At 45.2% G+C, this 14,949-nt stretch overlaps 1 protein-coding gene across 17 annotated transcripts in view; it reads right to left on the reverse strand.

The window, feature by feature from the left end:
- The window catches only part of ZNF532 (zinc finger protein 532), a 123,662-nt gene that overhangs the window by 59,764 nt on the left and 48,949 nt on the right, over window positions 1-14,949 (reverse strand). For all 17 annotated transcript variants that reach the window (XM_032152148.2, XM_032152142.2, XM_032152152.2 and 14 more), the window contains one exon: window positions 5,018-7,380. In XM_032152148.2, the coding sequence (XP_032008039.1) occupies window positions 5,018-7,363 (2,346 nt within the window). In that variant the 5' untranslated portion in view covers window positions 7,364-7,380. The remainder of the gene's footprint in view (window positions 1-5,017; window positions 7,381-14,949) is intronic.

Genomic DNA, 14,949 nt, shown 5'->3' on the forward strand with positions numbered 1-14,949 from the left:
ACTTCAATGTAAATCACAGAATTATAAAACGTTGAGAAAAAAACACAGAAGAAAATGTTTAGGATCTAGAGCTATGCCTTAGACTTGACACCAAAAGGAGAGGTCATAAAATGGAAAACTGATATACTTGACTTCAGGAAAATTACAAACTTTTGCTCTGCTAAAGAAGAGGATGAAAAGACAAGCTATAGACTGGGCGAAAACACTTGCAGCCACATAGCCAACAAAAGACTAGTATCTAGGCTCTATCAAGAACTTGTGAAACTCAATGATTTGTTGTAAAAGCAAACAACCTAATTAGAAATGGGCAAAAGACATGAAGAGACATTTCACCAAAAAGGAAAAACAGATGGCAAATTAAACCCATGAAAAGGTGTTCAACATCATTAGCCACTAGGGAAACACAAATTGAAACCACAATAAAATAATACCACACATCTATCTAAATGGCTAAAATAAAATATGGTAACAGCACCAAATGCTGGAGGATGCAGAGAAACTGGATCCCTCGTGTGTTGCTCCTGGGAATATAAAATGGTACAGCCACTCTGAAAAACAGTTTAAGAGTCTAAATGTGCAAATACCATGTAAGCCAGCTGATAAATAAGCATTTATCCCAGAGAAATAAAAACTTATGTCCACACAAAAACCTGTACACAATGTTAATAATAGCTTTATCCATCATAGCCCCCAACTGGATCCAATGCAGATGTCTTTCAACAAGTGAATGGTTAAATGAACTATAGTACAACCATACAATGGAATCTACTCAGCAATAAAAAGGAATATACTATTGATATACGCAACAACCAGGGAATTATGCTGAGTGAAAAAAAGCCAATCCTAAGGAGTTACATACTATATGATTCCATCTATGTAACATTCCTGAAATGGCAAAATTATAGAAATGAAATAGCTTAGTGGTTGCCAGGGGTTAAGGAGTGAGGAGAGGGTGTGGGTGGCTATAAATGACTGAGTCAATGCCCATATCCCAGTTGTGATACTGTTCTACAGTTTTGTGAGATGTTACCATTGTGGGGAACTGGATGAAGGGTATACAAGTTCTTTCTGTATTATTCTTACATTAATCTACAATTAAAAGAAAAAGGGAAGGAGGTCCCTCTGCTAATGAAGTCATACCTTTCTCCAGACCTGGTAAACCGAGGAGCTAAAAGGCACTGAGTGAAGGGTGATGGACCTGCCAGTCTAGCAAGGACCCCAGAGGCCATACCCTTTACACTTTCCGAACCATGAACAGTGGCAGCAAGGTTGGTTCAGGAATCCACTTCGGGTGACAAGACTAGACTAACTAGACACTAATGTGCAGACCCGGGGCATCCTGCCCCAGAGCCACAGGCACAGGCTTAAACTGCACTAGGTTCCTACCCCAGAAAGCACAGGCCAGGGTGTGAGCACCAGAAAAATGTTACAATGTGGACTGGTATACTCTTCCAGTTCATCCATGAGCTACCAGGAATGTGGAGGTCAATGGGGAAATGGAGTTAAAGTGTTAAAATACATGGAATGCTAGCCAGGCAGGGTGGATCACACCTATAATCCCAGCACTTTGGGAGGCCAAGGCAGGTGGATCACTTGAGGTCAGGAGTTCAAGACCAGCCCAGCCAACATGGTGAAACCCCGTCTGTACTAAAAATACAAAAATTAGCTGGGTGTGGTGATGTGTGCCTGTAATCCCAGCTGCTCTGGAGGCTGAGGCAGGGGAATCACTTGAACCCAGGAGGCAGAGGTTGCCATGTGCCGAGATCGTGCCACTGCACTCCAGTCTGGGCGACAGAGTGAGATTCCATCTCAAAAAAATATGTATGGAATATGTTGTACAACAGAGGAAAGGAGGGGCTTGGCACAGCTGCCAGTACTTCAGGCTCCCCTGTGTCCAGTTCTAGATTTGTAAGCAGTCATGTGTGTTTTAAGTGCCATCCTCAGACAGAAACCAAGTTCTGTGTAATTTTTTCCCATTCGAGCTGAACAAACTGTAAACTGGCCGATAGTCATGTGACTGGCAAACGAGAAGGATGAAACAAAGGCTATTTTCTCTTTTCTTTTCTGTCTTACTGCAGCCCCCACCTCCCACTCCCATGGCTGCTGGATGGCACCCCAGGCAACAGTAATGGTCGAGAACTCCCATGGCCACATGTGGAGGCTAGGATGGCAACAGCCACAGGCATCCTACTGAGCCCCTAGAACCAAGGAAGAGACTCCAGGTTGGGTTAAACCATGAATGCTGAAGACACAGCAGCTATTCCTACTGAGGCAGAAGCCACACTCCCCGCTTGGGTCTGAGTGACACAGTCTGGCTGAGTCTGGGAAAATGGGAAGCTGCGGAGAGGCATTCTGGATCCAGTGAGAAAGGGGAGACAAGGAACAGGAGGACAGCGTGCTATGGGGCCTTTTCACACTGCTGGTCCTGCAGTGCTTGGCTATGCAGTGGGTTGAAGCTCACTACAAACCAACACCCTTCACTGGTGAGCTGAGTGGCCTACATAGATGAGTGGATGGCTGCAAAACAGAAACAGATCAGGAGGTGAGTGTTTTGCTTGTGTGTATCTGGTCTGAGAGTTAAATACACATTCTGCCCTGATTCATTCCTTGGGATTCCGCGTCAAATAGGTGACCCACGTACTCGTCCCAGCAAGATACAAAAGTGATGCCAAAGCAACCACGCACAAAAGAAAAGATGTTCATCTCTCCCCCTGGGGACAGAGCTTCACCCGTTTCACCCTACTTTGGCTGTTGAGCCTAAAAGGTTAATAAAGAACAAAAATTAGGGAAACGCAGGGAAGAAGGACATTCCTACCCGCCTGCTCATGCCCTTCCTTGCTCTCAGAGAAGGAGGTCTCAGACAGACACATGTGAGGGTAGCTCCAAAGGCCAGATACAGAGCACACAGCTCATAGTGAGAACCCTCCTAAGCCAGGACAGAGTCGACCGCTCTACACAGCCCACCAGCAGACACAGACACGAGGACAACAGAAATGAAGAAAGAGCTTTTTGGCTTTTTTCCCTTTTTTACTGCATCCTGTTAGGATGAAAAGAAATATTATCCTTTTGATGAAGCGGTGTCAAGATGGGAGGACATCCATGTAGACAGAACCCAGGCATTGTCACCGGGCTAGGTTAACAGCTGGAGCCATCACAGCCTTCTTGAACTAAGTTGCTGCTTTCCTGCTTTTTGAGCATTTTACTGCCGGAGCCAATGAAACATTTAACATTCAAACCTGCAAGAATGCTGTCAAAACTCTTTATTGCTTCCATTTCCACTGAACTGAAAAACCAGAGAAAAAAATTACCGGGGTATTCTTGATCTTTTGTTCCGCAAACTCAAAATGCTACAAAGAACTTAAACCAGTAATTATCCTTGAGGAACTAATCACCAAGATAGTACCAAACTTCTGAATTGCAGCATAAACATCCTAATTAACAAAATATTGGAGGGAGAAAAAAAAGGAAAGCCCAGTTTAATGTTAAATCTTTATAGAGATGTTTGAGGGGCAGAGTATATTAGCTCAAACTAGTGCTCCCTTTGAATTTCACAATTTTTTTTTCTTTTTTTTTTTTTGGAGACAGGGTCTTGCTCTGTTACCTGAGGCTGGAGTGCCGTGGTATGATCTCAGCTCACTGCAACCTCCACCTCTCAGGCTCAAGTGATTTTCCCACCTCAGCCTCCCAAGTAGCTGGGACCAACAGCATGCGCCACCAAGCCCGGCTAATGTTTGGTATTTTTGGTAGAGATGAGGTTTCGCCATGTTGCCCAGGCTGGTCTCGAACTCCTGAGCTCAGGCAATTCACCTGTCTCGGCCTCCTAAAGTGCTGGGATTACAGGCATAAGCCACTGTGCCCAGTGAAATTTCACAAGCTTTCTGGTTTGGACAACACGTCACATGGTCTAACTCAAATTTATTTCATTCAACATGTCTAATTACTTCCAAATACTAGTATTATGTATTTATGATAAATACATTTATCTATCAGCTAAAAGTTGCCTCACGAAGTAGCAAATGATGGAGATAAAAGGCTGATTGATGCCCACTGTGAAATGTAATTCACCAACATCGACCTGCACTTCACTACAAAACAAAAGCTGCAAACACACACAAAGGTATTCTGTTCAATTGGAGATGGGTTTGCCATTTGTGGCTTAAATTCATTGCAGTGAAGGATATTACTGAACACACTTCTGGATCACCAGAAGTGGGTACTGATAAATGCATTTAACTATAAAAGAAAGATCAGCATTATAAATAACAACAGTAAGCTCAGTAGAGCTGCCAGCAGATAGATAAATAAATAACAGTAAGTATTTTTCTAAATATCAAAATTGTCACTAACTCAGGAACTCTGATGATGAAGCCAGGCTCAAATACCTAATACAATGGGATGACACTATAATCCGCTAAATCTCAGACTTTCAATATACATTTCAATGACCAAACGATTACCAAAATCTAAAGTTCCACAACTCAACTAGTGCATATATATTATCCTTCCCTCAAAAAACTCGTTTTATTAAAATAAGATTCATGTTTCAACATTGCTTCTATTCTTTTTTTTTTTTTTTAAAGAGATATGATCTCGCCCCAATGCTAGGCTACAGTGCAGTGGCTTAATCACAGCTCACTGCAGCTTCGAACTCCTGGGCTCAAGCAATCTTCCCACCTCAGCCTCCCGAGTATAGCTGGGGCAACAGGCACACGCCACTGCTGCCACAACCACAACCACAACCACCACCGCCACTACGACTCCTGCTACCACCTCCAACACCACTGCCACCACCACATCCCCAGCTAATTGTTTCTATTCTATGAAAACAATCCTTACTGGATCATGTGCCTGGCTGCACAGGCATTCGCCCCCTCCAAACACACACACACACACACACACACACACACACACACCCGTCCATTTCACTGTGTTCCCACCCTAAAATCAAGGGCATCTTATCAAGCACTCATGCCTACAGACTCATCACTGAAACACAAAAATTTAAATGATACTCTACTTGTCCACTCGTATCTGCAGCCTGCTGGAAATGTGTAGCCAGCGACGTCTCGTCCTGGAAGACTTCATTACACTCCAAACATTTTAGACTATGTCTACACAGTTTGGAGGGGTCTTCATCTAGGGGCATGGCTGGGGTGATGGGAGTGCTTGAAGGAGCCGATATGACTGTCCCAGTTATGCCAGACTGAATTTTTGTGACAGTGTGTGTGCCGGCTCCCACAGGGCTCTGAAGAGTGGAAGTTGAAGTGGAAGTATTGCTTGACGGAGAAACTATCATTTGATCTGCTGGGACTGGCTTTAAAATTAAGTGGGAGCATTGCATTACCACCCCTTTCTCCTTATGCCCACGGGCATGGGAAAGGAGGCTGCATTTGTTGTAAAAAACGAGGTTCTTTGTACAATGGTTGCACGTTACTTCGATGCGCACACTCCGTCTGTCGTAGTGCTGGGTCAGACTCTTTTCAAGTGCAAAGGAGTCCCCACACTCCAAGCACTTGTACCCACGCGTCGGTAACGTGATCCCTGCATTGGCGGGAGGACTGAGGTTTGGGATGTAAACAGGGACTGGATTGACACTGCTCAGCACCTTGTTGAAAGCTTCCACCACAGAACTCTGCAAGGACGACACCACCTGGACTCGAGACACCTTTTTGGGGGGTTGCGAGGCTGCTGCATTGATTATTGCCTGCTTTATTTGTTGCTGAGGTTTGGTTAGCACTTGGCGGAGTTCAGAGGTGGCCTGGGCACCCTGAGGCAAAAGGTTAAGGTTGGCAAGGTGCACAGTCTTTGGCACGAGTTTGGCATTGGCCAGGCTGGATGCCGGCACCACGACAGTTTGCTGCTGGATGGCGTTGGCGGCTTTAATGATGGCGCTGCTGGCGCTCTGGACAGAGGCAGCAGATATGACCGTGGCTTTCACCGTGGTGTTGTTAGCGAGCTTCAAATTAATGACTTGGGATCCTGCCGTCTTCACAGCAGACACTGGGAGGAAAGCAGTAGCCACAGGCTTGATTGTGACCTGTTTGGGGGTAAGCTCTGCAGGGGAAACTGCATTGGTCACAACCGCGGACTGGAGAGGCGCCCTGGGGGGAGAGGAAAGGACGGCGGCTGATGCTGGAGATGACAGAAGGGATGTCACAGAGGCCATCACGGACGCCGTCTGCTCGGAAGGTTTCTTCCCGGAGTCAAGATCCACTTCTGGCAATACCCTGGTCACTGTTCTCTTGATTTCCCCAGAAGACGTCTTAATGGTTTTTATGCGGACTTTGGGGATTGCTGGTGTGGACCCTGCAGGAGAGGACGGGGATCCCTTGCTGCTGTTCTCACTTGAGATGCTTCTGGGACTATCTGGTTGCTTTAGGGATGGTTTTTTGGTCCCGTCGATGAGATTCTGGGATTCAGGAGACTTGTCAGCAGCTCTCGGACTGTCATTTACTTCTTTTGGTAATGGGGAGGATTCCCTCGAATTGGCCATTGGTTCTTTGCAGGAGTCTGAAGCCGCCTTTTTAGCGCTGAGAGCCGCAATGGCAGCGATGCAGGACGACAGCTTGGAGGACGACTTTGTCTTTGATGGCACAACGCTGGGGAGGCCAGTGTCATTCTTCTCGGAGCTTGGCTTCCCATCTAGGACTCTGTTTTCCAGCACCTTGTCAGAGCTTTCCTTCAATTTATCCTCTGCTTTTCTGACTTTAAAAGGTTCATAAACACTCAGGTTTATAGAACTGGCTTCTGTTTCTCTCTTAACAACTTTGTTTTTCTCCATATTGCCTGACGTAGAGAGTCCAGTTTTGCTGGAGTTCTCCCCTCCGAGTGCCTTCAGCTTATCATAGTCCTGCTGGGGAGCCGACCCCGTCAACACGTTTGACCTGAAGCTTGATCGCACGTCCTCCTTGTCAGGGGGGTCATCCACCTCAATCTTCTCGTCGTCATCAAACTCTTCAGCACTGGAGATCGGGCTAAACTGGCTGAACGTCGAGTCTTTCAGGGTCACCTCAGAGGCAGGCACGTCTCCTTTCAAGGACTTTGCTCCATCCTTACTGTAACTGTCAAGGGAGGATGCTGTGAGAAACCCATTATGTAGGCCATTGCCGGTGGGGTTGTGGCCGTCTTTCTCCCCGCCCTCGGAGGAGTCGATGTTCCGAACGTTCTTGACGATAACGCTGACACCCACGTCGGAAGATGATGGTGCGTGGGAGTCGTCCTCTCCGTGAGCATTCTGCTTCATGTGGCTTTCATGGTCATCATGTCCAGACTCAATAGCTGCTTTAGGATCGACCATATCTGGGATGTCAAATGCTGCCAGGAGGTCATCAAAGTCTGGGGTCTTCATATCCCCCATGGTCATGAATTTGAGCAGATGTTCTGTTAAATGAGCAGAAAATAGTTTCATCAGTAATTGGTATTTCCTCACGATGAGATAAAACCCCTATACAATTCACACTAATGTAACGATAACCAAGAAAGAGCACACAGGACTCAGGAAACTCTGAGTCCAAGTGGACAAACATCGAGAAAATACATGTAAGACCTAGATAATTTTAGCTTCAAAAGTAATCCCTCCATACTGCTATACGGTGTTACCAGCGTGGCTCCCAGCTAACAAGAATGAAGTTGATTGAAACTGCTGTAGCCTAGAAAAAAAGGTTCTGGTGTAGCAACTAGAAAATGTGTCCCTTTCATAAAAAGCTACTTCCAACATATTTTGATCTTGACAGCATTTAATTCCGCTGGCAAAATTATCACTATCATCGTCACCATCAGATTTGGGATACCTTATTAAAAGAAACATGCCACAATCAAAAAAGCCAAGTACAGATTTCAGTATTCATCCACAGAAAAAAGAAACGAGCATCCACAGCCACCGCAGGGTATCTGCTAATAAATTCCATTTGGGACTTTAAAAAAAAAAAAAACCCTAAGGAGCTGATTCCGTCCATTTTTATTTAACCCTAATTTTCCCTATTAAGTTTGTTAAAAAAGAAACATGCTCAGATGACAGGAGTAATGGATGGTCACAGCCATTACTAAACATGAAGGATATATGAATACATGCAGTGCTGGAGGGATCTTTAAAAGGGGCTCTTCCCCCCACCCGCAGAGGACACGTGATTGTCAGGGGGCGATAAAGCCTCCACTGCAGGGGGCATGTTCTGCTCCCTGGACCCCCAGCCTTCCATCCTGGGACTCTACTGTTTCCTGGTCTCTACTCCAGTCTGTGTGTACTTGTCTTCTCTTACAGACTGGCCTGTAAGCTGCCTGAGGACAGGCAAAGTGTCACTCATCTTTCTAGCATAAATGTCAAATAATTAATGCAACACCAAGACAGGCACTGGGTTTATAACAGAAGAACAGGGCTGGACCCAGCTCTGTCACTCACTAGCTCTGGGGCCCTCAGGAAGTGAGGGGATCTCTTGGATCTGTTCCTTCTGCAGTAGAGGCCAACAGCCAGGAAGAGAAGGAAAGGGAAGAGGAGAGAGTGAGAGAAGAGAAAGGAGAATGAAGCAAGCAGCAGTCAGTCGGAACGGAAGAGGGTAGCAGCTGACTTCAGGCAACTTTCAGTGGAAGAATTCACCTAGCCAATTTAGATGCATATTCCTAGACAGACTCTGCCCTTCAGTATTTATTGTGTTATTATCCTTCCTTCAAATCTGCTTTAGTGGTCCCTGACACGTTGTCTCCTTCCACATCTTACTGAAGCACTTGATTTTTTTTTTTTCTTGTACAATCTAGAAAACATCACACATTCCTAATAAAAGTAACCATTCCAGGGTCAAGACAGAATTTCTACTCAGAATATACATGCCTGAGAAAACTCATATACACCACAAATCTATCAACAGCTGCTAAGACCCTCAGCATATTAACTCACTCTGGGGACACATCCAAACACTCTGAAGAATTTGGTTAGAAAAAACTACTGCTGAAGGCGAAATCAACACTTAGGGTTCGATGGCAGCTGAAGAATAAATCCGCTTCTATTCACACCTGTCTCGGTTAATACCGAGCTGAAGAAGTCACACGTGCTTTTCTTTCGATGGCTTACTCAGCCTAGAGAAAACACTCTGTGACCACTCTTCTCTCAGAGGGGCGCCTGCGGAAACAGAGGGGGAATAACATACCCCCAGCACCAAACTACCACCAATGCAAAACGTACACAGGAAATAAAACATTAACGTCTCTAAAGGGATACTGACCTACAAATAACTATGAGAAGTCAGACCCAGTAGGAAAGTCTGTGATTATGATTTTGTTTTTTAAATGAAATTGAACATTTAAACTGCAAAATGTGGGGAATGAAAAAGCCATCTGTCAGGCACTATATCCACAAAAGAATCCACCCACTTACAAATAATCCCTGAATGTCACCACTCTTATTTCTATTCATCATCCTAGTGTTGTAAATGGAATACTCACAATAAAGCTGCCATTAGCTGAGTATCCCTGTGATCTATCTTTACCAACCACGTTGATCTAAAGTTAGAGGTCACTGTGATTAGAAAACTCAAGACACCACCCCCTGCCCCACCAGGGTTGAAAGGGCCTGAAAAGTAGATTTTTAACTGATGCAAAGCTTGGGCTCAGGCTCTGGAAGTCCCCATGGTAGCAGGGCTCTGCCCTAGTCCCTCCACCTTTTCTTTCGAGCTTCACAGGATTTATGTCATTTGCCCTCTCTTTATGACTTTGGTGAGCAAAAGACTTTATACAGTTTCACACTGTTCATCCCAGAGGGCAGTCGGTTCAGGAACAAAAAGAAGATGAGAGATAATTCAAATACTCTGTGGGTGGGAGGCCCAGAACATACAACCACAAGAATGAGGAAAGGTCGCCACATGAAACCAAACTTGAGTGGTCGGCAGTGCAACTGTCTGACATTCTTATGAACCCTGGGAAGGTTAATATGGCTCTTCTCACCTTTTTCTGCTGTTATACGTACAGGAACCTCCTGATTTATAAATGCATGCACAGCAGCCGTATTGAATCACTGAGTTAATGCTAAACTTGTTGCCCTCCACACCACCCCTATCTTTTCCTATCTGCCCAGCTAAAGCAGAGTTAAGGTCTAGAAGGCCCCAGAGAGGAACTCCCATGCCTGCAAACCCCCCAAGGGGTTGAGAAGCAACTCTTTCTCCACAGTGATCCAGCCTCACCCTGTCCCCATCCCTCTACTCCACCTAAGGTTTATACTCTTCTCTTGGGGGGCGGGGGGGTGGGGGGGAAGCCCAGCATGAAGCAGTGGTGTGTGGTAAGAAGTCAGAGTGAACTGATGGTAGTTTTAAAAAGTGATCAGTCATCCTAGTTCACCTGCAGGAAGGCCGACTAGAAGCTGAAAATGCATAATGGGCGTTTCTGAGTGCAGTGGCCAACCGAAAGCGCATCATGTCATCTGAAACCCGAGATCACTGTGGCGCGTGGACTCCCCTCTCTGGGGTTGTATAACTAATGGAATGGATACCACTCTCTGTAACTTCACCCTTCTTTTTTGGTTTATAGGAATGTTTTTCATACCCACAATCACATTGTCCTATTACCCTTTCCCTTCCCACATTCTGGAAGGCAAGAGCAAGTGTTCCATTCCACTTGGAGGGGAAAAAAATGTATAACTCCCACTTCATTTCTCAGTTATACTGAATACAAAGAGGAATGTTTATGTCTGAAAGTTTTCTTCACTTTCCACCCCAATTCCTAAGTACTACTGTCTTAAAAATAGATTCTTTTGCTTAAAAACATTACAAAAATAAATCTCAGTCCTCTCTTTTAAAAGATAAAATAGAACGATCTCATTTTAGCTTCCCTTTCCCTCAACGGTTTGCTTTTCAAACAGAATTAGCTTTAGTTATTTTAACAATGTCTTTCACTTATGCCCTATAAAATACATCTCCCTTCAAATGCAATAATAGTCTTTTATTTTATTTATTTATTTTTTCTGAGACGGAGTCTTGCTCTGTCACCCAGGCTGGAGTGCAGAGGCATGATCTCGGCTCACTGCAACCTCTGCCTCCCGGGTTCAAGCAATTCTCCTGCCTCAGCCTCCCGAGTAGCCAGGATTACAGGCGTCTGCCACCACATCTGGCTAATTTCTGTATTTTTAGTAGAGACGGGGTTTCACCATGTTGGCCAGGCTGGTCTCGAGCTCCTGACCTCGTGATCCACCCGCCACAGCCTCCCAGAGTGCTGGGATTACAGGCGTGAGCCGCCACGCCCGGCCAGTGATCTTTTAATTTAAAAGTAAACCCTATATAAATGACCTATAATTCACTAATGGCATTTGTGCTTAAGGTATAATGTTCTTTCACCCAAAGACATCAACAATATCTGAGGGAATTAGACCTGTTTACAAAAAAGGAAATTGAAAGAACTCAGGTCTGTCACATGATCACTGTATTTTCTCCTATGACACAGAGACAAAACATTTCCTTTCCTACTCAAAGCCTCTGAGAATTATGAAAAGCTATTTCATCTTTGTTGGCAGAAGTCAAAAGTTATGAAGTCAAAAGAAAAACGTAAGAGAAACCTATTCACCCCTTAATCATACTTTTCATACTTTGTAACAAAATTCTTCTTCCTTTGCAATAAAAAAATTGTTGGTTTCCGAATTTCCAATTAGAGAATGTCAGTATTAAAGGCACAGCACAGCCTAACCATTGAATCCCAACTTTAATCCTGAAACAGAAAGACGCACGCCTAAATCCAGCCAAGGTCTGCCTCCTCTGACCTGTGAAAATGCTGGTTCCCTATTTAATAAAGAAACTAACATTTCCCCTAATGAAGATCAACACCCTCTAAATCATAACAGTCCTACTTAGAGAAAAACAAATCAAAGTCTACTGACCATCTTGACAGTATTATAAAGGCTTCCCATAAAACAACTGTAATAATACAAGGTCTGCTTTAGGATTCCCAGTCTTATTTTCTAGCACTATCTGGCCACTGAGACCCTTCATTGTATCTTTTTTATTCCGCTGAATTTTTTTTTAAAATAATTCTTTTATATATATTTTTTCTCCTTTCCCTTTCTTTTAGGACGGGGTCTCACTATGTTGTCCAGGCTGGTCTCGAACTCCTGAGCTCAAACAATCCTCCTGCCTCAGCCTCCCAAAGTGCCAGGATTACAGGTGTGAGCCACTGTGCCTCGCCCAAAAAAAAAATTCAATAAATGAATGGATCTAGCATGTTTTCATCTTTCCTATCTTTCCTTCAAATATAAAATGTTCTTATAACATATGTTTATATTATGTAATGTTTCAAATTTAATTTCCTCCTCTTAGAAAATGAATCTAGCTAGCATCCCCAGTTTTTATACATGTTCAAGAAACACAGGGATTGACTTCTCTTGGCCGCCTACATTCAAATTCTTGCTCTTCCCATTATCCCATTATGTAAACCTTAGCTCTGCCTCCATCACCAATCTCTTACATCTTTAGAATTTCCAAGGCTCTGCACATTGTATCTCTTCCACCAAAGAAAAGAAAAAAAACCTTCTCTCCTCTCTTCCAACTGATCTTCTGCCGCTTTTATCCCACTTCAATCTCGACTGCGTATCAGGGAAACCTATTTTCTCACTGCATTTCCATTCCAAACACCACGTCGGTTCAGCTACGCAGGTCGACCTCATGCTTCTTCACTCTTCCTAAACCAGCTGGGGACAGGGGTCAGTTTGGGAGCCAAGTTTTTTTAAAAAATCTGATCAGCCGCACCTCTGGAGCAGCTGCCATCGTTCACTGCCTCTCTCTAGAAAGTGCAGGCAGGGGTGGGAGAGACTGGGCCCCAAAAATGGCAGATTCTTAGATTTCAAAAAAATAGCATACATGCAGACACACACATGAAAAAATGTGGAAAAGAAAAATAAGCAATTATGAAAAAAGCTATGGAATCTCTTAATTACTTGCCATCTGAAGGTCCCACGCCAGTGACAAATGCCACAGAAAAGTTTCATTTTATCTTTAGCCTTCACACTAGTCAGACCCTCATTAAGTCGAGACAGCGAGCCCAGAGTACCTTGCAGGTCTAAAGGTTCCTCTCTGGCCACAGGGAAGAAAGCTGACACAATGGGACACCAACAACTCGCCTGGACCCTCTGACCTGTCAGCACTGCTGGGCACCCTGATCACACTCTGCCCCCTCTCAGCAGAAGAGCTTCATTTTCTAAGCAGCCTGCACCAGGGTAACACATAGTGTACAAATACAGTTTATATGCGCAGTCAAAGAACAAATGCATGTTTTGTTAATTCTGTGTGAGTTACCAAGAAATTAGCAAATATAGTTGCTACTATCCAAAATAGATATTTACTGGTTTCCTTAAACCTGACGATACCAATCATGGATATACAAATACTTTGCTCAAGTTAGTATGTTTTCTTCTTCAGCTAACACTTGATATTCCTGATCTGAAATATAACAGATTTCCTGATCTGAAATTCAAACTGCTTCTGGAAATACCAACACAGGAGTCACTAACGCCACGAACCAGGGCACGACCTTGGGAAATAGAAGAGTGAAGCCAGCCCCAGCCCTTTGCTGCAATTATTCCACACTCCTCCCTCAAGGTTATAAAAGTAGCCTCCCCACCCCCATCCATTCCCCCCTCGCACATCAGGGGCAACTAAGGGAAAGTCCCTGTCCCTACAAACCTCAGCCTTCTCTGAAAGCTCAACCTCCCCAACTCGGCCTACTTCTCACATCACAGCTCTCTAAGGAAGCTCGCTCCCCAACTCCAAGCTCTCCTGGGTCAAAACGAAAGCTCCGCTACAGTGAGAGCTCCTTTGCTTTTTCCAGGAGAGAAGCTCCAGGGAAATTCAGGGCGTGCCTGTGGCCCTCCACAGCAGGTCCTCAGCGTCATTTAGCACTGCAATTTTGCTTTTCCTTATTAACTCCTGTCCTGCCAAGAGACAAGGGCTGCTTCTTCCCTTTGACACAGGACCTGGCTCTGCTGTCCAGGCTGGAGTGCAGTGCCATGATCATAGCTCACTGCAGCCTCGAACTTCTGGGCTCAAGCAATCCTTACAAGCACCGCCACACTCAGCTAATTCTTATTTGCTGTAGAAACGGGGTCTCGCTCTCACCCAGACTGGTCTCAAACTGGCCTCAAGTGATCCTCCAGCCTCGCCTCCCAAGTGCTGAGATTAAAGGCTTGAGCAACCCTGCCTGGCCTAAGGCTGTGGCCTGCAGATGTTACTAATCTCTCCCTCTTCTAAACTCCATCTCCCCTTTTGTTTCTGAGGTTAGTTTAAAAAATCATAGTTGGCCGGGCGCGGTGGCTCATGCTTGTAATCCCAGCACTTTGGGAGGCCGAGGCAGGCGGATCACGAGGTCAGTAGATCGAGACCACGGTGAAACCCTGTCTCTACCAAAAATACAAAAAAATTAGCCGGGCGTGGTGGCGGGCGCCTGTAGTCCCAGCTACTCGGAGAGGCTGAGGCAGGAGAATGGCGGGAACCTGGGAGGCGGAGCTTGCAGTGAGCCCAGATCGCGCCACTGCACTCCAGCCTGGGTGACAGAGCGAGACTCTGTCTCCAAAAAAAAAAAAAAAAAAAACCATAGTCACCAGTCAAGAGGTCTCCCACAGCTTCCTTCCTTCAAATCTTGCCTGTACCTTCACTGCTGGCTTTGCCAAGCTGATCCTCCACAGTGAGCTTGGTCTGTCCCTTCTATTTTGGGTAATTCCTATCCCATCTGCCTAGTGGCATAGAGAGATCCCCCCCCAGCCTTACCCTGGAACCCTTGGTGCTCTGTCCTCTTGCCACGCAGCCTTCATGGCTCAAGTTCTCCAGTACTGGGACATATCCTCCTCCTCCCAGTATCTCCCCAGCCCTCTGACAATCCACTCTCTGGAAACCACCATTGAAATCCAGGCGGGGCTGGGCGTGGTGGCTCATGACTGTGATTCCAACACTTTGGGAGGCCAAGGCAGGATGATTGGTTGAGCCCAATTAA

The sequence above is a fragment of the Hylobates moloch genome, unplaced genomic scaffold (genome assembly GCF_009828535.3).
Source record: "Hylobates moloch isolate HMO894 unplaced genomic scaffold, HMol_V3 SCAFFOLD_5, whole genome shotgun sequence".
NCBI lineage: Eukaryota > Metazoa > Chordata > Mammalia > Primates > Hylobatidae > Hylobates > Hylobates moloch.